This window comes from Dama dama, chromosome 32 (genome assembly GCF_033118175.1).
Source record: "Dama dama isolate Ldn47 chromosome 32, ASM3311817v1, whole genome shotgun sequence".
NCBI classification, from domain to species: Eukaryota; Metazoa; Chordata; class Mammalia; order Artiodactyla; family Cervidae; genus Dama; species Dama dama.
This window is the reverse complement of record NC_083712.1, coordinates 39208123-39230909: the sequence shown is the minus strand read 5'-3', so window position 1 is coordinate 39230909 and position 22787 is coordinate 39208123. Positions and strand designations below refer to the sequence as shown.

The 22787-nt window shown below is 45.3% G+C and overlaps 2 protein-coding genes and 1 non-coding gene across 12 annotated transcripts in view; 1 reads left to right on the top strand and 2 right to left on the bottom strand.

Annotated features, from left to right (window-relative positions):
- FGFR1 (fibroblast growth factor receptor 1) overlaps positions 1-1165 on the top strand; it is a 49304-nt gene extending 48139 nt beyond the window's left edge. For all 3 annotated transcript variants that reach the window (XM_061134882.1, XM_061134881.1, XM_061134880.1), the window contains one exon: positions 145-1165. In XM_061134882.1, the coding sequence (XP_060990865.1) occupies positions 145-321 (177 nt within the window). In that variant the 3' untranslated portion in view covers positions 322-1165. The remainder of the gene's footprint in view (positions 1-144) is intronic.
- Positions 915-20828, bottom strand: LETM2 (leucine zipper and EF-hand containing transmembrane protein 2). Of its 8 annotated transcripts, none has more exons than XM_061134883.1 (12): positions 20557-20824; positions 20091-20314; positions 19731-19871; positions 18814-18894; positions 17161-17614; positions 16440-16583; positions 13723-13860; positions 13111-13311; positions 11814-11933; positions 8397-8510; positions 6313-6405; positions 915-1306 (listed from the first exon to the last, which is right to left on the bottom strand). In XM_061134883.1, the coding sequence occupies exons 4-12, from the start codon at positions 18858-18860 to the stop codon at positions 1169-1171; spliced, it is 1449 nt and encodes a 482-aa protein (XP_060990866.1). In that variant the 5' UTR covers positions 18861-18894; positions 19731-19871; positions 20091-20314; positions 20557-20824; the 3' UTR covers positions 915-1168. The 8 variants fall into 8 exon arrangements, 7 of the variants coding, with proteins under 7 accessions (XP_060990866.1, XP_060990872.1, XP_060990868.1 ...); XM_061134889.1 differs by having other exon boundaries at positions 17161-17543; positions 20557-20823; XM_061134887.1 differs by having other exon boundaries at positions 1170-5324; positions 20557-20823.
- TRNAW-CCA (transfer RNA tryptophan (anticodon CCA)) lies at positions 10578-10650 on the bottom strand. Its single transcript has one exon. It is a non-coding gene; the product is annotated as a tRNA-Trp (tRNA).
- Positions 20829-22787: the final 1959 nt, after the last annotated feature.

Genomic DNA, 22787 nt, shown 5'->3' with positions numbered 1-22787 from the left:
TTCCTAGACCCTGTGTCCTCCGACCCGAGTTCTCGCGTATTCATTCCAAGTTCTTGCGGGATTCATCCCGAGTTCTCGCGGAATGAATCCCGCCGCCACGGGAAGGAGAGTGTGGGTCCTCCATCTTTTTGTCTCCTCCCTCAGGAGTACCTGGACCTGTCAATGCCCCTGGACCAATACTCCCCCAGCTTCCCCGACACCCGCAGCTCCACCTGCTCCTCCGGAGAGGATTCCGTTTTCTCTCACGAGCCCTTGCCCGAGGAACCCTGCCTGCCCCGACACCCGGCCCAGCTGGCCAACGGCGGACTCAAACGGCGCTGACTGGCCCCCACACCCTGCACCCCTCCCCGGACTCCATCCTCAGCTGTGGCCCCGCCCCTCCTCCCGCTGGACTCGCTGCCTCCCCTGTGCTCTGCCGGCCGGCCTCCTTGAGGCCCGCACCCCCGAGCTCCCCTCCTCTCCTCCTCACAGCCTGACACAGAGGAGCAGGAAGGCCGGTCCTTGCTGACGGCTACCACGTGGCCTGCCAAACGTTGGACCAAGACCCCCTCCCTGCCGTCTGGAGGGTCGGGCAGTGGGGGCCGAGCCGCCCTCGAGCGAGAGCCGACTGAGTTTTCCTGCATTGGTTTCGCTTCCTCTGCACAGCCCATGTGCCCGTGTTCTGGTGGCAGGTCCTCGGGCTACAGTGGGAGTTGGGTATGGGGGTGGTCAGCGTTCAGGCCTCCGCAGAAGGCGACCTCTGGTCCGACGGATAGTGCCAGTGGCTTATTGATTCCGGTACTAATTTGCTTTGCTGACCAAATATCTGGTACCCAAGGGTGGGGACACAGAGGCCGGGAGCCGGCGGCGTGGCCCTGGGGCCCAGCCCCAAAGCAGGGGCTCTGTACATAGCTACGAAGAAAACACAAAGTGTATAAATCTGAGTATATATTTACATGTCTTTTTAAAAGGGTCGTTACCAGAGATTTACCCATTGGGTAAGATGCTCCTGGTGGTTGGGAGGCATCAGTTGCTATATATTAAAAACAAAGAAAAAAGAAAAAAAAAGGAAAATGTTTTTAAAAAGGTCATATATTTTTTGCTACTTTTGCTGTTTTATTTTTTTAAATTATGTTCTAAACCTATTTTCAGTTTAGGTCCCTCAATAAAAATTGCTGCTGCTTCATTTTTATACGGGCTGTGTGACGCGGGAGAGGAGGTCGGCTATGAAGGAGCGAGGCTGACGGGCTCTGGGGCTCTGTCCCGAGGTCTCTTCCCCATGGGTCCTGCTCCGAGGCTTCTGGACAGCCCGCCTTCCTCTGCTGGGCTTTGGGAAAGGCAGGGAAAGAAGGCAGGCAGCTGCGTGGTGGGCAGGTAGGGGGCACTGGGCCCAGGGTCAGGCCCCACGGCCCCCTCCACCACACGTTTCCTCGGTGGAAATGTGGAGCCCTCTGGGGTCTGACAGTCAGACAGGGAGCTGAGGGCCCAGCTGGGAAAAGCCAGGAGTGGGGCTGAAGTGATGAAGATGCAGGCCACGTATGGTTTGACCGGGGGCAGCAGGCACTCAGACCCAGGAGGGTGGCTGCTCCTCTGTGAGGGTATGGTTTTGCCTGTGCTGCTTTGTCAGGGAGGAGCCGTCACCTAAGACCAGCTTTACACCCAGGACCCTGGCTTCCGGTTTCTTGTCTCCCAGGCTATTCTGTGTCCATCATGCCTACCCCTCCCCCCCAACACCATTCTGAATTCGAGTGATCAGACCACATGTGCTGGGGCTAGCACTTGGCCTCCTCCAGTTCTTCCCGTAGGAACTCCACCCCAGCCCTCAGGAAAAGGAAGACATTCCATGAAAGTGTGCATTTTGGCTGCTGGGGAATTCTCTTCCTATGCCACCTGCTGGTTATCCCTTTCCCCCCACCAAGTAGGTGCTGGCTCCTTGGAACCTTAGGGCTCACTCAGGCTGTTGGTTCGCAGCCTCTGCCCCCAAAGCTTGCTCTTCGCCGGATCCCTTCTGAGTATAAAAGCAAGTCCAGTTTAGTTTGTGTTGGAAGAATGGGGTTGCTCCTAAAGTTTCCTTTCTGAGCTGTTTCTTGGCCCCTTTTAGTGTTGGCCCCTGTTATAAAGTTCTCTCTTCTGCTGGGTAGCTCTGTGAGTATGTGACTGTCAACATATTCTGATTTGTGTTCACGTTTAAGGAAGGCATACGCTGGTGAAGAACAGAGTCAGGAAATGAATTTTAGCTCTTAAAACCATTTGTGGGACACCTTGAAGTGGTGCCTTTCCTTGTAAAATACTGATGATAGTGTGGGCCCAGGGTCGTGTGAATGGATGGTCGCTCTTTCACAAAGGGCTTTACATGGCTTCAGTAGAGGTGGTGGGACACAGCTCACTGTTGCTGTAACAGTGATGTCCTTGCTGTTACTACTCTAATAACCCATGAATTTCCCGAGAGACTGAGCTGTCAAATCAAAGATAGTGAAATTGACCTGAGAGAAAATGAAATGGCCATTTTACTTAGATGACCAGATTGGGTCTCCTGAGGAGAGATCCAGTTTATCTAATGAAGCTGTCATGCTGTCAAGACACTGAGTCTGTCTGGTTTCCTGAGGGTTAAAAGATGAGGGCCAGAGCATTGATCGATACCACCTTCCCGCCCTTTCTAATTGCCACAGGCCGGGGGTCACAGGTCCCCCGGCACCGCTAATGTACTATATTGATCTCAGGTAAGTAAGATTGAACCACGGCTGAAGGAAATCTATCTCCATGACAATGAAGTCGCTGTGTTTCTCGCAGCCACCACTGGGGGGAGCCAGCGGGCCAGAATCCTGGGCAAAAGGAAGGTGTCGATCAGCGTTCAAGTTCCTTTAGCCTGACCTTACCTACCGGTGTGCACTGGTTGTGACAAGGAGATCTTTAGGTTTTAACACTATAGAGCATTTACTTGATATCACCGTTGTGACCTGTAGTGACTGAAACAGAATTAGACACGGCACAGGTGCAGGTCCATACGTGCCAAGCCACCAACACCTTTCTGTTGAAGCAGAATTCCCAGGGTGTGAGATGGGCCAAGTCTGACATCACCACCGGGGCTGGGCGTTAGAAAATGCCTAAAATTATACTCGGTGAGATTATTAGCAGCTGGTGCAGCCACAGTAGATGCTGTGGGGAAGAGCAGAGGGCAGGGCAAGGAGATAGGCTTCCACTCCCTCAGCTGTTGGGAGCCAGATGCGTGGGGACCTGAGTGTTGGGGCAAGTTCTCTCCAGGTTGGCACTTAACAGAATTTAGGGCCATTTATGCTACACTGCCTCCCAGATGTCTGTCCTGGTGCGTGGAAATGATAACGTTTGCAGCCTGCACCAACTAGAGGTTTAAGTGTTTCTTGTTCCTACGAGAGGTCGGGGGTCAATTAAGTGTGGTGTTTCAAGCTGACCATATCCATCTCTCCCCAACTGTTGTTCGGTGACCTATTGATAGCTTGAAGACTAGCTGTGTGGGAGTATTTACATCACAGCTTTGCAAGGCTACAAGTCAGGGCTCCCTCCCAACCACACCCCAGAGTTGGCTGTTAATTTTTTTTGTCTTGAAACCACGCCACACAGCATGTGGGATCTTAGATCCCAACCGGGGATCGAACCCAAGCTCCCTGGAGTGGAGGCAGAGAGTTCTAACCACTGGACCGTGTGTTAATCATTTATCAGAACACCACTAGCTCAGTCTCAGCAGTGGGCTGCACCTATAACCATCATGGGACCCACCAGTGAAGTGAGCTCTCTGAGCAACTATCAGAAGAAGGGGAAGAGAGGTGTATCGAGGGTCTCAGATGCCTATTTATGAAGCAAACATGGGTGAAGTCCAGCTGAGGTCCGAGGTGACCAAGGCCCCTTTCCCACTCTGCTCACGGGGAAAGCCAGAAAGAGCTGTAGAGCGGCCCCACAGCACCCACGAGGCACCCAGCTGCAACAGGGTTGCGCAAATGAACGAGCTAATCCCTTTCTCACATGCAAACCCTTGAAATATGAACTAATTAAACACTCATCATTTTAAAAATGGGAAAATTTACTGTGAATCACCTTCCGAGGCCAATGGCACGGAGCTCCTCAGCAGGACAGGACATGAGGAGGCTTGTCCTCTGGCGGAGGGGAGGTTTAGGGAAGGTTTTAAAGTTCATTTCCTTGCTGTCAAGTGCTGGTAACATTCCTCTTTTAGATGACCCCAGACAGGCTGATTTGAGTTTTCCTTGCTTCCATGGATAACCATCTAACTGCCTTCAATTCCACAGCAAGTATAGAAATCTAATTTCTGCAGCTGAAACACCTCTTCCTTTCTAAGTACTCCCCAAGGGAAGAAGGCTGGTGGTCAGCTGCATGGTGATCAATTTATTATTAAGGTTTTTCAGTATGGACAACACTGAAGATAGCCAACATAAATATCTGAACATAATACCTGTTCCTGGGTAGTATTGGGATTGTATCAGACTCTTAACAACCCCTGTGACTAACAGATAGTCTTGTTTGTGAAAGACAAACAGACCAGAAAAACACACACACCCAGCACAAACAAATGGTTCGGTCTTAAGCCCTTAATTATGTTTCCTAGCAAGATGGAGGTTAATGGAAGCCATATGTGCTGGAGGAGTGGCGGCCTCCCAGATCCCTGCAGCCTCTGCCGGCCCGAGGGGGGCCGCCAAGTCTCTGATTGCCAGTCTGTTGAACTCCCCATCTTCTTCTCCAAGAAGCTTTTTCTTCTTTAGATCCGGGAAGACCTAACCAGGGACTTACATCCATCCTGTCTCCAAAGGTACTTTGTTTCCAGGGCACTGTTCCTACTGATGTGTGTGTGTGTGCTCAGTCTGAAAAAGTTGTACAGGCACTGAGAGCGTGAGAGTGGCTGTGCGACGCTCGCAATGACTGGCTTTGACGTTTCCCTAGTTCCTACCCGGGCTACCGAGCTAGAGGAGACGAGGTGTCTTAAGGCATCAGGCTGATTCCTTCGTGCAAAAAAGTTTCCTCTCTTAAAAGAACGTGAAGTTGCTCAAAAATAATATGACAGGTGGGCCTTACACAAGGTCCCGTGGGATGACCTAATGCTACAGAGAACACGGGCTTTGCAATTAAATAGTTTTCCAAGTAATCCGTCAGTGGTCTTAACACTGACGTCATCTGGACGGTTACAAGGCCTCAAAAGACCACCCTGAGGGCTAAATGACTGATCTTCTATCTCAGGGACGTCCTTCAAGGATGCCACTGCTGAGGGCAGCAAGCCAGAGAGAGTGAGCGCCATCCTTCATGAGTCCTTATGCTCCATTCGAGCTAGCCTTGCTGTTCTGGGTTGTCTTTTCTGATTTTGCCTGGAGTATTGGGGCACAAAAACATAAGGACTTTAGGGACTGGTCACAGTGAGAAAGAAGACATGCAGACAGGGCCTTGGGTTAAACACTCTGGGTGCTCAGTGGCCCCCTCTTTGGTCCTCGAGAGCCAGCAGAGCCACTCCACAGCTCAACTCTCCTGTGACCCCCTACTGTTCACTGCCTCCTGCTTTCTGCTCTCACTCCCAAACGGGAAAAGTGGATAGATAAGTAATTTCTAATTTACATGCACTTCTCCTAAGATTCTTAAATTGCTTTCCTGCTAGTATTTCCTGACATCTGAAGCCTGTGTGAAATACACAACATATGGGAACTATTTCCATCTGGCGCAACAGAAAATAAGAATCTGCCTATATTGTAATTAGCTTCTAGACTTAACATGTTTAGTTCTGAACCACGATTGCATTTGTTGATATATATATTTGCTTTTGGATCACTGAATTTTTAAAAAAATGTAGTGGTTATAAGATGACTGAAGTTCAGCCTACAGTTTCCTGTTTGGAGGACACAGAGAGAGGGTGTGGTGTTTTGCAACTGTTATAATTCTAGATTCTCACTGCCCCTAAAAGAAACTTGAGGAAAAGAGTTTCCTTTTTAGAAATGTACATCTTCTTTAGCAGAAGTAATGGATTCTTTAGGTAATGAAATAGACTTTGATGGTGGTGTAAGTGATGATGTAACTGACGGCAGCTGTATCCATTCTTCATCCTTAAACATCAGAGCTGAGTTGGGTTACTGACTTAAGACACAAGGTGTACTGAAGCTACAGTCACACTGCCATGACTACCAGATCCTTGAAACAACTACTGAATGTCTTCCACAGGACTCAACAGGCAAAATCTGGAACCTAAATGCATACAGCCAGATGCCGAACTTTCTTAGATCAAGCAGTACCCAAAAACAAGTCCTTATTAAAGGACACCAATGAAATTAACTTCTTGATTTTTTCATGTAATCAAAAGTGTCTCACCTTAGTTCCCTTCAGTTGAGGTGCTAAACCGGCAGTGTTCTCTTTAGATTCAGGGGGAGTGGGTGATCCCAGGGGAATATCTGCCTTTGGCGCCTAGGGAGAGAGAGATTTTATATAAATTAAGCTGTCTGCTCCTCCTGAAACTCAGAAGCACTTCTACCTTAGTACTTTTCAGCACAATTTGCTTTCCTGACTTCCTTTCTGGGTGAAATAGGCAGTATATGTGCCTGAAATAGCAACTTAGTATTATCTTTTAACTTTTAAGCACTCTAGATACAAAAGTTGCACTCTAATCAGAGTCTGATATTTAAAATCTTTTGTTATTAAGAAGCTACTTATTTGCCATTCTGATCCTGTTCTCACTCTCAAAAAAAAAAAAGAAACACACACACAACAAAAGTTGCCATTTCTCACTTAGGCATCAGTTTCTGCCGGCATTGATACAACTTAGTCAAAACTGACATCTTTGGTGTCATTTTTGTTGGCTAGTAATAAATGATTTATTCAAATGAAAGGTGTTACTTAACAGAAGTTCCTGCAATACCTGAAGATGGAGGGAGGGAGGGAGTGGTATTTTAGAAGAGCTAGCTAACCTGTCTTCAACAATTATATTAATTACGTTTGAAAAGTAAATCACTGCTCTTTGAAAGTAATTTCTTCATGTACTTTGGAGGGAAAAGGGCTATATATATCCAAAACTATAGTATATTCAGTTTCATGTCTCTCAGTTCTCTACTGAACCTAGCATGCTACTTGTTTTTGTACATGTGAAGAACAGAAGTTTAAAAGCATGTATTAAAAACAACAATAACAATAAAATGCCTAGGAGCCTGTCCTTTTGTCCCTAATTCCCAGGTAGTTTTTCTTAATAGTACTTCTTTTTCACCTTTTTTTTTTTTTTTTGGTGCGGGTAGGGGGCCGCTGTGAAGCAAATGGGATCTTCATTCCCTGACCAGGGATAGAACCCAGGCCCCCTCATTGGAAGGCCAGAGCCTTAACCACTGGACGACCAAGGAAGTCCAATTCCCAGGTATTTCTTAACAATTCCAGAAAGCAACATCTGGATCAAGAGTTTATAACCCTCTAGAATCATTCTGAAACTCAAATTTAGCTCTGAGACATTTCGCTACTCTAAGACTTCCATGCTACTGAGAGCAGTCTAAGAATGACAATTAACTGGTCTGTCTCAAAGAAAGAGTATGAACTCAGGAGCCTGTTAGAACATGGTCTATGCTCCAGACTTTATCTCCTAAGTCTCCCTAGAATGCTTCTGGACCAAGCCCAAATCCAGATCGGTTTCTGAAAATCTGGAAAAGGAAAGCAAGATGGTGTTTCCTGAAGAATATTTTTCATGTTGGACTTCATGTTCTCCTTGGCTTGCCCAAGGAGTCGATAGCATAACCAAGATTCCAAATGACTGGTCCTCATTCCCGAGCATTTGGTTCCATCCACTCGGCCACAAGTGCAGCCTCTTCTCTCGTGGGCCCTCCCTTCTCACACGTGCAGCTTCCGAGTCAGACATGAAGCCACAAAGCAGGGAAGTGAGAGGTCCCTTCTGATGGACCCAGAGCAAGATGCTCTAGTGACTGGGCCAGTCCTGGGTTCTTCAGAACACCAGGAGAACAAAAGCCACTGAGTTAAAGGCAATCACAAATAATTAAGGAAATGGGCTGAAGAGAGACAAAGGAATTGTTTATTTTCTAGATTGGCCATTCACCACTTAAAAATTAATAGGAATCTGGGCAAATGAGACAGACAGGAAAGAACAGGAACCATTCCATCTCAAAGGAGAAAGAATGGTGAGGAGGAAAAAAAAAAACTCTAAGAAGACTAGATACTTAGAATATAGCCAGACTCCTAATAAGAAATCAAATAAGACTCCTAAACACAGTAAACAGCTCTAAAGCTACAGGTGGTTTGAGTGATTTTCATTTTTTAAAGGAATTTTTAAAAGATCTTAAAGCCACTGGGGCAAAATTCCAAAAGATAAGCCAAGAGAGAGGCCTACTCTGACTGTAAGAGGAGGCGGGTTTGTGAGCGGCCCCGGCCGTTGGGGCCCGGGTTCCCACTGAGCCAGGACTCACCTCCCCACTGAGCGGTATCTCAATGGGCTTCGGCTTCATATCTATCAAGTAGAAGGTCCGGGACAGCAGCAAAAGAGAAGGCGGGACATTCTCCTTCAGGTGGAGGTCCTGCCACTGGAGAACAGGAGAGGGATGAAGCATGACAATCACAGACCATTTGATGTGACCCCTGCCCCCTGCATCTCCTCTTCTCTGGTCTCACAGCCCCCCAGGCGCACGCTGAGTACTAAGAGCAAGGGCAGGGGCATGTCTCCCGGCTGCTGCATCCCTGCTTGGGCCCTACAGCCCCTCACAGTCAGAGAGGGAGGTTCAATTAACCTCTTACACCAACTGTGGATCAAAGGAGGTATCTTCAGTATAAAGTAGATAAATGTAAAAGATTACATCAACCTCATTCATAACTAAAGAAATTAACATTAGAATGAGATGTAATTTTTCAAGCTCCAAATTGGCCAAATTTTGGATAGGGGTGTGTGCGTTAGTCACTCAGTCATGTGAGTCTTTCTGACCCCCATGGACTATTGCCCACCGGCTCTTCTGTCCATGGAGTTCTCCAGGCAAGAATACTGGAGTGGGTTGCCATTCCCTCCTCCAGGGGATCTTCCCCACCCAGGGATCGAACCTGGGTCTCCTGCATTGCAGGCAGATTCTTTACCTACTGAACCACCAGGGAAGACCATAGATAGATAGATAGATGCACACAAGACAAAATTCAAAAGGTAAATTACTCTATTCTCTAGCTACCCTATTTCCCTCCCTGGAAGCAACCACTGGTACCAGTTCCTGATACAATCTTACAGTGATATCCTATGCGTATACAAATATACATTTAGGGACTTCCCAGCACCAGTGTTTCCACTGCAGGAGGCGTGGGTTCCATCCCTGGTCAGGGGAACCGGGATCCCACATCCCTGAGGCATGGTCAAAACAAAACAAAACCTCAGTGGTAGCCACAACACTTGAGCCAATAAAATATTAACAACAAAACGAAATATACAATTATATGTTTATCTTTACACTAAGGGTGATATATACACACTTGTCGTTTGCTTTCTTTCACTGAAGTATCTTGGAAATTGATTTGTACCAATAGATGTAGAGCTGCCTTCTTTTTATTTATTTATTTTTTGGCCGCACCATACAGTGTGCTGGATACAGAATCCTAGTTTCCCGACCAGGGATTAAACTCATGCCCCCTTCAATGGAAGCACAGAGTCCTAACCACTGGACCGCCAGGGAGGTCCCAGAGCTGCCTTCTTTTAAATGTCTGTAAAGGATTCTATTGATGGAAATGCCATAATTTATTTGATTATTGTACTAATGAACTTTAGGCTATTTTCAGTCTTTTGCTATCATAAATAGCACTGCAATGGATAATCTTTTAGGTATGTCATTTTGCACATGTGCAAATTCATAGAACTGAAATTTCTAGGTCCAAGTAAATGCATTTTTAAATTTTGCAAGCTGATGCCAAACCTCCATGCAGGGTTTTACCAGCACTCCATGAGTGCCCCTCTGTCCTTACACCCTCCCCAACACAGGGAGTCACCCACCTCTGACCTTTCCCAAGGTAACAAGTGCATATGGAATCTCATAGTTTTAACTTTATTTTTTCCTTTGAAGTTAAGACATTTTGTAAGTTTATCATTTTTAGCTTTTCCTTTCTATGAGATGTCAGCCATATCCTAACAGGATTTTGGGAACAGTAATCCATAGCACTGAAGATTGTACGGTTGGCTTAGTTTTCTCACTCCCTTGAAGGGGGATTGTAAAACAACACATCCCTCCAACAAAACAATTTGACAGGATGAAGTCACTTAATACCCTACATGCAGGAAATAAATGATGTTTAAATACCCCCTAGAACATGCTCCCCTTCCAATCAGAGCAGGTCTGACATGGAAGAGGAAATCGCTACCTGATGTGGTTCAAAGCCACAACAGTGGGTCCTAGCCCTAAATAATTTGTGCACACTCCAAGCACTTTTTTTTCCCAGCCGTGCCAGACCTTAGTTGCAGAATGCAGGCTCTTAGTTGAGGCATGGTGGCTCTTATCTGCGGCATGCATGATCTTTAGTTGAGGCATGCAGGCTCTTAGTTGAGGCTTGGCGGCCCTTATCCGCGGCATGCAGGCTCTTTAGTTGAGGCATGTGGGCTCTTAGTTGCAGCATGTGGGATCTAGTTCCCTGACCAGGGATTGAACCTGGGCCCCCTGCATTGGGAGCGTGGAGCCTTAACCACTGGACCACCAGGGAAGTCCTTCCATAGCACCTTTTACAGTACTGGGAATGAGGATTGTAACAGGAGTTATTACTTTGTTTTAAAGCACTTAAAACAGTTTAAACGCTCTGTTAAAATCCACTGTTTGGGAGAGAGTACGTTATCAGAGGGGAATCTGCTACAAAGCTAACACTTGACCCTGGTTTGGGGCATGAATTGGGAAAGCAGCCCCAGAAGGTGTAGGCCTTCAGGGGGGTTCACCCGGATGACAGGCCCTGTATCAGAGCTTCAGTTCGGGGCCCTCATGATACACAGAGGAGGAGGACATTGGAGGGTAGTCCCAAGACTTCTGTCCCTTGTGTACCTAAGCCTTCTCCCAGTTACTCAATTAAACATTAAACTCTGTGCTGCCATGAAGGGATTCTGCAGATGTAATTCAAGTTTCAAGTCGGTTGACCTTAAAATACGAAGATGACCCAGGTAGGTCTTGCCTAATCAAATGAGGCCTTAAATCTGGAGCTAGAGGTTGGGTGAGAAGTTCACTGCAGATGGAGAGGCTGGAGGGGCTGAGAGTGGCCTGGGGCTGGGAGCCAGTGAAGAAACAGGGCCCGCACTCCCACAGCTGCAAGGAGTTGAATTCAGCCAACAAACTGCATGAGCCTGGAAGTGGAATCTCCCCCATGGCCTCCAGAAAGGAAAACAGCCTGCACTTCTGACCTGCAGGACCCAGAGCTGATCAGCGGGTATTACTTTGAGAGGCTAGGTTTGTGGTAGTGTGTTAGCAGCCATAGACAACTATTGAACAGAATAGCGTGTTGCAGTCAAAAATAAAGCCAGCTTCTTCAGTGGCCCACGGCTCCATTAAAGAAGGCCAATTAGGTAAGATGGCAAGGCAGAAATTGAAAAACAAGGCCTGAAAATGGGAAAGGGGGCCTCCCAGATGGTTCTAGTGGTAAAGAACCCTGCTGCCAATGGAGGAGACATAAGAGACATGGGTTCAATCACTGGGTCAGGAAGATCCCCTGGAGGGCATGGCAACCCATTCCAGTGTGCTTGCCTGGAGAATTCTATGGACAGAGGAGCCTGGAGGGCTACAGTCCATAGGGTTGCAAAAAGTCAGACATGCCTGAAGCAACTGAGCAGACACACCAAGGGGACGGGAGAAAGTTCAACGGGGCCCAGGAAAGCGGCCACTTGCCTCTGTGAGCTGCTGTCTCAGCTGCCCCTCAGTGAGACCCAGTGACAGCATCCCTCGGGCCCTGCAGGCGGCTTGGAGCTCCGACACACTCAGGGCATTCACCCCTTCCTTGGCAATTACCTGGGGGAAAAGAAAAAAAAAAAACCGGAAGGAATGGCATCAGGTCCTTTGGTTCCAGTTTTGCCTAATCCTTCAATTCCCACAAGTCAGGGGAAAGGCGGAATCAGCTAGCTTTCCCACTCTGTCCCCTGCACTGCCTGCCACAAAGGCCAGGCGCTCAGTAGAGCCAGGTGACCTCGAGGTGCAGTGGTGGAGGTGAAGGGAATCCTGCCAGCGGGTGTGAATAATATCAGAAATTTACAGAACTCCACCGCCTGACCCCGAGGTGTTTCTCCCTCTTGCATTGCCTTGCGCCTGGTTGTGACAGCTCCACTCCACTTCCCTTCCGTGGCGACTTTAAGACTCATTAGAAAAGCATTCCATTTGAAAAGCTTTCAATGTACCATTTGTTGCACGTCCCAGCAGTGTTCCTCCCCCACCCCCCAACCCCCTAAGAACAGCCCCAACTCCCTGGGCCTCAAAACTCCCTCAATAAATAACTTAACACAGTTTCTACTTGGTATGACCCCAAACTATGGGACTTCTGGGACCAGGATTGTTTATTCCACAGTTTTGAAAGCAACCACTGAAATCTAAATGGGGCCAATGGGATCCTGCCTTCTCAGTTCTGGGAATCCTGCTCCCTCAGGCAGAATGCTTTTAAAGCGGCTGATTCAGATTCAAGAAACATTCTTTCCACTTTTTAAGGACACTAACGAGTAGTTACAGTCCAACGGTGCCCTTACTCCAGAAGATGTTGGGGTCCTGCCTTCTGTCCATCCTTGGCCACCCCTTCTTACCAGGGCTGCTCACCAAGATCCAAGCGAAGGAAGCACAGGGCAAGTTTGGGGGGCGGCAGGGGAGGGGTGGGTGTTGAGCACTGTCCTTGGCAGTGTGATCTGTTCCCTGGGATCTACTGAGTTGCTGTTCCTTCCCCATGGGTCCTAACTGGTTTTGATTAGCCCCAGCTAAGACATCCAAGCTACTCACTGCTTACAAGATCTTCTCAAGAGGCCGACAGGCCACCTCGAAAGTGAGTCATCAAGGTTCCAGTTATCAGTGGTTGCTCAGACCACTCATTCTGCCAGAACCAGCCTCCGGGCAGACCTGGCAGAAGGCAGTGCACTTTGTCACAGAACCACCCTAAGACAGCCCCCAACGCCTGGCCAACTCCCTCCAGCTGTAGCTCAGCTCTTACCTCATCATCTGCTTTTATAGACTTCAGCCTCATCAGTAGCTGGAAGCGAAGCAGATTGTTGGTTCCAAAGGACTGCAGTTCCAGCAGTTTGCAAAGGGCCACCAGCTGAGGTCGGTCGAGGTGCTCCAGGGTCAGCTGATCCTCAAAGAGTTTGGAAAATTGAACTATCTCCTTGGTGCTGGGCTTGTGGCCTGTCTGGACCTAGGCAGTGGGACACAAGGACTAATAAAAACCTGCTTCCTGCTTAAAGAATCTTCCCTGTAGACCATGTGAAAGATGCCAAAGCACTTATGGATTCTATCTTAGGTCTGGAAGTGGGCCCTGAGTTACAAAGAGGAGTTTAAAAAAAAAAAAATCTGTCGGAAGTCAGCCTAAATCAACTGAACAATCAGGAGAATTTCAAAAGTTTGAGTTTCATTGTACTGTTTTTCTAAGTAGTTATTAACATCTTCAAAGCATTGATGGCTTTAAGATAGGTTTTCTGCAAACTCCCATAAATTTCTGAAATACTGTATTTCTGTAACTGAGATATTTGCAAATTCAGAGATCAGGAACAATCTGGAAGCTCCGTGATGACACGAAGTTGTCTGGTTTTATATAAAAGACTGACACCTGTTTGACGTAGGAGGAGAACTGGGTTGAGGCGTCCCCCAGCTGGGCCCTGTTCCTCTTTGCCATTTCTGTAATCGTTTCTTGAAGGAATTTTGCTAGTTCCAACTTTGCAGCCATTTTCTTTCTCTGTTTTTCTTCCTTCATGATGGAAGAGGAAAGTTAGAATTAATCCTTCATGATTACAACTTGGTAGATAAAGATGAGAGAAACATGACTGTGGTGTTGTTGCTTGCCATCTCTACTTCATGAATGAATATTCTTATTAGACCTAATTCAAGGAGTTTTGTGAAAACCAGAGAGAATTAAAAAGTAGCCTCGATTTGCAGCTTGTCTCCTTAATCTTACCTTTCTCACTAATGCAATCATCATAAATATTGGATGGGTTCAAAATAGTGCCCTCAGGGGAAGTCTTTGTCACTATCTCTTAACCTGGTGCAAACCATCTAGGTCATTGGTCAAGTGGACCCCTGGTCTGAGGAACCCCAGATTTTCCTTGGCCACAAACCAAACTAGGAAATTAAGCTAATGAAGTTTACAGGTTAAGAAGAAAACAAACACAATTAATTACAAGATAATGAAGTGCTATAACAGATATAAAGAAAGCACTACGTAGAAGAGAATTAAATGCATACTCTTAAGACATTACGTTAACCACTAATTCTAAATCCTTGTTCACCATCAGAGATACAGTGTGGTAGTATTTTCAAAATAACCATGATCAGGTAGATACAGAGAAACAGGATTAAATGTTTTATATACATATATATATATTCCATATATATATATATATATTCCCCCCATTAAGTTGCCCAAGAGATTCTAATGACAAGCAAATCATAGCAATCATTGGTTTGTTTTTTTTTAGAAATATCTTAGAAGAATCAGCCCCCTAGAATCACACAATGGCAACACCATCATTAAAACCCATGCAGCCATCAATTTCATTCACCTGTTTATTGAACATCCACCGTGTGCTAGGTGCTAGGGTAAAATGGGCAAAAGCAGGTAAGAATTCCTGCCCTCAGGAAACTTCTAGTCTAATGGGAGAGACAAACATTGTCAATTAATAATAAACCGGTAATTCCACTGCTGCTGCTGCTAAGTCGCTTCGGTCGTGCCGGACTCTGTGTGACCCCATAGACGGCAGCCCACCAGGCCCCTCCGTCCATGGGATTCCCCAGACAAGAATACTAGAGTGGGTTGCCATTTCCTTCTCCAGGTAATTCCACAAATTAATCTAAAAGTATATCAGGCAAGTACCATGAAAGAGAAGTGCATGGTGCTGGGACCTTGTGTAAGCAGAAAGCTAGGTACTCATGTTTACTCTCTTGCTCTCTCCCTCTGATCATCAAACAAAGCAAAGGAGAAAGTATTTTCTAATACTGTGGCCATGATATGTATGTGCATATGTTCAGGAAACATGCAATGTTGAGGAAAGAGGAATACTTAGATAAATCACTACCTCATCCCCCACCTCTTTCTGCATTCACTAACACATTCCTTGGGGTCTTCCCCGGCAGGTCTGTGGTTAAGATGCTGCACTTCCACTGCAGAGGGTAAAGGTTCAATCCCTGGTCAGGGAACTAAGATCTCTCATGCCACACGGTGCAGCCAAAAACAAAACAAAACAAAAAAACCCCACCACATACACCTTCCTTGGAATCCCATGGTATTAATTCTAGACCCTGACTACTTTAAACGTAAGTAAACTAATTTCAAACCACTGCCAAGCAGTTAAATATTGCAATTTGATTCTACTCTTTAAATCTGTCTCAAACCCATCTTCAAGGTTTTGCTCCTGATGAAACTTTTATAATTCAGGTTTTGTCCTCCATCTCTCTCTCATGCTACTGTAGTAACCTTCCAGCTGATTCTCATTTGGCTCCACCCTTTTAATCCTTCCTGCCAGCAAATTGTTTTCCTAATGTATAGCTCTAATCATGATTGATTAGATGATTTAGATTGATCTAAAATATAGATCAATTTTTTTTCTCATCCCCTGCTTTGCATTCACCTTCCATCAATCACCATAGTCAAAGTCTAAACTCCTGAGGGTGGCAGATACTTTCCAACCTAACCCCAGCACAGCATGTGAGTCTCAACTGCTCCCATGGATCCCCTGGTATTCCCTGCTCCAACTACAGAGGGCCAGTTGGTGGTCTTTGATTATGTCATACACTTTTATACTGTTAAGGCATCTTAAACGCTAGTCCTTCTATCAAGAATGCCTTTCAAACAGTGTGGTAAAATTCTACTATTCTGTAATTTCAAGTCCATGGTCACTGCGACAGGGAAACATTTCTCAGTCTGATTTAAAAATTGCCTTCATTGTTCTTTCACAGGGCGGGATCCACGCCTTCATCCGTCTATCTGGCAGAGTGGCCTAGATGGAGAGGATGAAGGGGCTGCCTTGGTTGGCCAGCCCTTCACCTTCACAGTGGCCATCAGAGGAGGAGGAGGACGCCCTCTGCTTGGGAGCTACTCATAGGCACGCAAGGGTCTGGTCATCTAGTCACAGTTAATTTTTGTGTGGCCCAAAAATAAATTAAAAAAAAAAACAATTTAAAAAATTTTATAGGGGATATAGGAGCGGGGGTCAGGAGGTAGCTGGAGATCCTCTCTACCTTCTGCTCAATTTTTCTGTAGACCTAAAAACAGCTCTTAAAAAGATAAAAAAACTCTATTAATTCTTTTAAAAGCTTTCAAAATCCTCATACCTTTTTGGATTCACTTTCAAAAGTTGATGGCAACATGTCTGGGAAAAGTTTCAGGAACACTGGCAATAAGAATTCCATGAAGGGGACGATGATGAACACCATGAACGGAACCAGGCGGAAGAAATCAGCACAGGTTCTCAGCAGCTAAAGAATTAAAGGCATATGCAAATATCCATTATTTCCGGCCACGCCAAAAACAAAAGTCTGCCTCCGTTCTGAAAGCATTAAAAACCCAAGGCCGCTATTTATAAAATGGAAAGGCCGGATTTTCCTCTATACCTTAGCTCAGAAGTAATGTTTATGGGATATCTTCAAGGAAATCTATGACAATCAAAACATATTATTGGCATCTCTGAGCATTCATCTAAGTCAGTACTTTAATAACATGGTATCTGTTAAAATCGGTTTTTCAGATGCATATACTTAATACATTAACAGCAGTTTCTACTCCAGATGCACATATCAAACTTGAAGCCTCTCAACTCCTTGGAGAAATTAGAAAACACAGTTATAAGCATTCCATGGGCAACTATACACGTATTTTAAGAGCCCATCTACAGATGTACAGCAAGTCAGTTGCAGATAAGTCAGAAACTCTGGTTCTCACCGTGAATTACTATTCCTACTCTGGGATTTTTTCAGAGGGATTTTTTAAAAAGTTGGTTGACCAACAGTTCTTTTCAATTTTACATTTTCTTTCTCAAATATGACTCTTGCCTACCCTTCTTCTCTCTCGTCTGGTCAGCACCTGTCCATGCAACAGCCTCCAAACCATCCTGGCAGCAACTTTTGTGTCAATCCAAAGCAAATAGAATCCATTGTAATAATATTTCAGTTCATCCATAATTATCTGTCTATAAGATCGCTTTCCTTCCTTAATCGTCACGCCTGCTTCTTTCATGGGCTGAGGGCTTGGCACCTGAGGCTTCTTTGCTGTTTGCTCCTGCTGATGTTTACTGGGGACATCCTTCGACCAGCAAGTCGATGTGTGCAGCTCTTGGAAGATTTTGGCTCGTAAATGAAGTACTTTATTGCCTGATTGACTTGGATAGGAGTACTTTCTGCTTCCATAGTTCTTCATATAGGTTTTGTTTGAATGGGAATCTAGCAAGTGAAGAAATGCAAATGATGGGGAGTAAGAAGAACTGGTAGGCTGGACAAAATGGCTAGGGAATCTGGAATAAAGACCAACAGCCTCTGAGTCAAGCACATACTATTACAGAATGAAAGAGTAAAGAAATAAATATTTTATCTGGTAAAAATAAAACAATCATTTTTGAGCTTGCATTTTTCAAAGCTGATCATGTTCATGAATGAATGACATACAACTTTTTAGTCCAACTGAATAACAGTATGCTTTGTGGGTGAATGATACACTCTATGAGAAATATTAATAAGTTAATTCCTAAGGATAACTGTTGTGTTACAACCTAGAAACTCTGTGACTATTAATTTAAAAAGCAAACATTTTTCCATCTGGGGCTATGTCTGAAAGTTTTGTCTCTATTATCATTAAGCAGGTGGAACACTTGTGTTTTCAGCTACTCTACTGATGACAGAAATATTGTTTGAATGAAACATTTCATGGTCCCTGTGGGGACTAACCAATCACATAATACTGCTTTGTCTATGCAGTGCCCAGGGACTCCTTCAAATAAGAAGGACTTACAGCTGAAATGTCCTTCACCTAAGACTCCTAAGGAATGTTGGGAATAAGAATTAGAATTAGGCTCCCCAGCCAGGGATCTCTACATTCCAATTTTGCAACAACTCACAATCTTCAGCTAAACTGACACATCAGATTGTTTGAAAATAAAAATAAGACCCAGCTAGGTAAAAGAAAGTTTCTGGCAAAGAGATTTCTTTTGGCATAGAAGTGGCTTTTTCCATTCCTTCAGACTATTTTTGCCAAGATAAAGCACTTTTTGAATGGCCGAAAGGGAAAATGTACAATGTATTTGGCACACAGTAAGGTCTCAGTGAATATTCTTTGGAATAAGTAAGTGATAACAGGCCTTACTGGGGCAGGTATAAGCCCTAGGATTGGCTTGCTTGCCAGCCATTTTACTCCTTTTTACATCTAAGGGCTGCATGTAACATTCATCAGTTACAGTGGTGTCACTCTAAAGCCATTACATTTTCTATCTTACCTGTTCCACACTTTTACAAAATTACTCAGCTTGAGTTCTAAAGCATATAGAAAATCTAGGGTGAGTTTAAATACATTAAAATGCCTGCTTCCTACAAGCCAACACAATTAAAACCAAGAAAGCTTTAATTGTGTACTGAGTCTATCCTTTTACATGTATCTTTTCCATCTAGAAAAATAAGGTTCATATAAATAGTGGAAAGAGGAGGGAATCCCAAGGCTTACCTTGTCCGGGCAATAGCTAAGACTGTTTTATAACTGTAGAAGGCCATATTTATATTTCTCTCAATGAATCAACATATGGACCTGGGCAGAAGGAGTAAGTAAACAATTCAGTACCTTAAAAACATATCAGTTATTCAGATACCAGGATTTAAGTGTTATAAATTACTTCAAGTGTAGAAAATTTGCATATTTTATTCAAAGCGTAAAGTCTCCCTCAAGTTCATTTCCAGTTTCACTCTTCATTTACACCAATCAGGAGTAATATTTTCTTAGCCCTAGATTTGAGAATGGTACTTTTAGATCCCCACATATAGAAATGATCTCTAATACAATGATGTTCATATGAGGATATGGTCTTCAAAGACATTTTGATTTCTGGTAAATAGTCATTTACTTGAATGGTTGCCAAGTGTCTAAGAAACTGATCGAGACACACTTATTTGTAGCCTAAAATTACAAGTAGACAGTAAATTTTCTGCATTTGTTTTTAATTAGGTTTTCTCCTTACTTGGCCAAGCTGCTGCCAAGCCTTTAAAGACTGAAAATACTCATCAGTGAAAATATGCAAGGTACGTACTAATAATTCAGAAGTGGAGGAAGCCTATTTTCCTATGCTAAGGATTCTCTAAAGAGCCCAAGTGAAAGTCGCTCAGTCGTGTCTCTTTGCCGTGTCTCTATACAGTCAATGAAATTCTCCAGGCCAGAATACTGGAGTGGGTAGCCTTTCCCTTCTCCAGGGGATATTCCCAACCCAGGGAACGAACCCAGGTCTCCCGCCTTGCAGGCGTATTCCTTACCAGCTGAGCCACAAGGGAAACCCAAACTGAGCTTTAAACCTTTAAATAAGCTTTGCCAAAATTTCTGACCACCCTACGGGCACTTTTCAGCCAAAGGCAGCAAGAGAATTGGTTTCTCACACTGTCAACTGTTTTCCTGCAGCTGGGAAAGGAGTTCCAGTCCCTCCTGGTCGGAAACCTCAACCATAGAGCTGACGTCTTGAACAAGAATTCAAATGATACTCCAGAACATCTGGACCCAGACCAAGCGCATGTCGTCTCCTGTTGGAGAGGGACAGTTAATCTGCTCTGAGCAACCACTTCCCAGGAGGGCGGGGCCGAGGCCAAGGCGGGGCGGGGCCGAGGCGGGGAGGGTCGGGGTCGGGGCCTAGGCGGGGCGGGGCGGGGCCGAGGCGGGGCGGGGCGGGGCCGGCGGCGAGCCCCGCCTGCGCTTCCGCACCGCCCCTCCAGCTCTCCGGGGCCCCAGGCTCCCCGGGTTACCTTTGCCTCTGATTCTCGGTGACACGGGGGCAAAAGGCGCCCTCGGCTTCCCCAGTAGATGGCTTTTGTGCGCCTTGTGCGTTGGTGGGCTGTGTTTGCTGTGGTAGGGTCTGGTGGGGGGGATCTTTGTTTTTTTGGAAAGGGGATGGTGCAGGCAGTGGGACCACGAGCTTTGGCGGTCCGAGTTTATGGAAGGAAGGCGAGGAGCATCGGGGCGCAGGGTGCTGAAAAGAAATGAGGAAATGAAGCACAGAAGGAGCGGGGGATGGAGGCTGAGCTCAAAAGCTGAGGCGCGGGTAGGGGACCGAGGTCAGGGGCTGAGGAGAGAGCAGGGTGGGGCCTGGAAGAGGGGAAATCTGGGCGCCGATGGGAGGAGCAGGATACGGAGGGGAGCGGGCTCCGGAGGAAAACAGGCGGACGCGGTCCACCGAGTAACAGCCTGAGGACTTGGCCCGCCCGCCCCTACCTCGGCCGGCTCCCGGAACGGCTGCCTCAGTCCTCCAGTGCCTTCCCAATGCCCCTCCTCCCCCGGCTCCCCTAGCTAGAAGGGCCAGAAGCCAAGTCTCTATGGCTCCACCTCTTTCCTCCGCCATCACGTCACTGTGAGTGACGACACCACCCGCCAGTCAGCTCGCAGATTCTGGGGCGCGAGGGCGTCCTTCGCGATGGCAGCCTAGGAGGCAGCGAAGTCCGGTTCCCACCGTCGAAACGACTCGTCTACGGGGTTTTTTGTTCAAGGAGTTGTCTGTGCTGGGAGGCTCAACCCTGCCTGCCCGTCTTCTGTAGGCTGTGGATTCACATCCGTCCGCTCTCCCCCACCGCCAAAACCCTTTCTTGAAGACTAGATGGAAGAAGCTCTTACTCTACCAGTAGCGTAATATGCCTGATAGTCGCCATGGTAACCATCTGGGAGTCACCAATTACATCACTTTGATGTCTCCCCTTCCACCTTCCAACTCCGCAACTGCGGGCGGGGAAAAATAGCAGGGAGAGGGAATGGCAGAAAGGGCGGGAATGGTGAGGAAAACATTCCTCTCCTATCTCTAGGGTCAAAAACTGGAATATTGTGAAATCTGCATATGGAAATATGAACTCCACTAAAGAAAACTGCTTTATTAATATTCTAGCAGACGTTGTTTATGTTCAGTAGTGTAGAAATCTTAGTATTTAAAATGTATATTATAGTAGTTGTGCGGTTACATTAGCACTGCAGGTTTGGGGGCACTTCAGTTCCTAGGTTGGGGAACTGAGTCATTTTTGGAACGTGAAAGACGTAAAAATGTTTTTTCTCCCCAGTTATCTCTACCCATCCATTTTATTTGACTCTAGAAGGAAAACACAATTTTGGTGGCTCTCCTTTGACTAACACCAGACAGGAAAGAATCGCTTTCACACGAAGGCTTCTCTTAACATGTGACTGACCACAAACTTTATTCATCTGGGCTGCGCATTTTTAAGAATAAAAGCTGACGGGTATAAAATTTAATTCTTTTAAAAAAAATGAAGGCAGCTTTTAATCCACAAAGCTTTTTTTTTTAAAGCTAATAACCAAATAGATCAACTATGTTAAATGGGCAAAACTTTTCGGTGTGGCCACTAGAGGGCCCATTGTGCATGTCTGATAGCCAACTTTCCACATAAAGGCTTCCCTTCATGGTCTCTTGTCTTCTAGAATTAAAATCTATAAAGCTTTGGTTTCTGTACCTTTCTTTCCCTGAAAATTCCCAATGGTAAATTTTGAACTCTAAAAGGATAGGTAGGTACACTTTTCACATTAATTTCATAAATTAATCACTGCATTATCATGCACGTGTACTTTTCTGGAAAAGATCATAAAAGATGCAAAAATATTCCTCTCAGTTCCCTGGGAGACATTTTATACCGGGAAATTATTCTTATTCATGCATTGTATTCATTTACAACCAGGCACAGTGAAAATCATTAAGTATTCATAAACCAGACGAGCTATTCCAAACCCAGTATTTGAAAGATGAGCTAGACTTTCTACCATGGCCATATGTCAGCAATTCCATTTTAAAAAGGGAAGGGTTAAGAATCTTCCTTATTGAAATCCATTGGTTCAAAGCAGTGTCTGCCTTCTGTTACCAGACCTGGTGGGTTTTTTGTTTTTTTTTTTTTTTTTACTTTCAGGATAAGTTATTTATCATGTAATGAGCTTCTTAATATAATCTTCAGAAGAGAAAAACAATTTTTTTTCTCCCTAACCTTGGCCCTGAGAATTGTAAATTGCTTTCCTAATGAGCTATTTGCTCACTTTCTATGAAGAAGAGAAAGCATGTTCTGAACCTCATGTTAGATGCTAAAAATAGAAATTATTATTTTTAATAGTTATTTCTCTAAATATGGCTCCAGACCAAATATTATTGACAATATATATCTTATGCAGGAAAAGACTGTGCATTTACTTCACATAAATTTAAACTCTTGATAGCACAGCTTTAGAAGCAGATTAAAATAAAATCCCTGGGAATAATTTTCCACATTCTCCTCAAGGGGACAATCCAAGTGTCAGGCCAAGGAAACGTTATATCAACAAAGCAAGAAAGATACAGGAAGATGGAAAAGAAGATGGAGGTAGAAAGGATCTTAGGAAAGAAAAAGAAAAAAAGACCAATTTAACCGCTCTTTCCAGGAGGTAGAATCAAACATTTGAAATAAGTTCACAAATCCCCTTTG

Coding starts and splice junctions, on each gene's coding strand:
- LETM2 (XM_061134886.1), bottom strand. CDS start 18,860: ATGGCCTTCTACAGTTATAAAACAGTCTTAGCTATTGCCCGGACAAG. Junction 13,312..13,722: donor TCTCCTCCTACGTCAAACAG/GTGTCAGTCTTT, acceptor CCCACTGCCTAG/GTCCAGACAGGCCACAAGCC. Junction 6,406..8,396: donor AGATACCGCTCAGTGGGGAG/GTGAGTCCTGGC, acceptor CTCTCTCCCTAG/GCGCCAAAGGCAGATATTCC.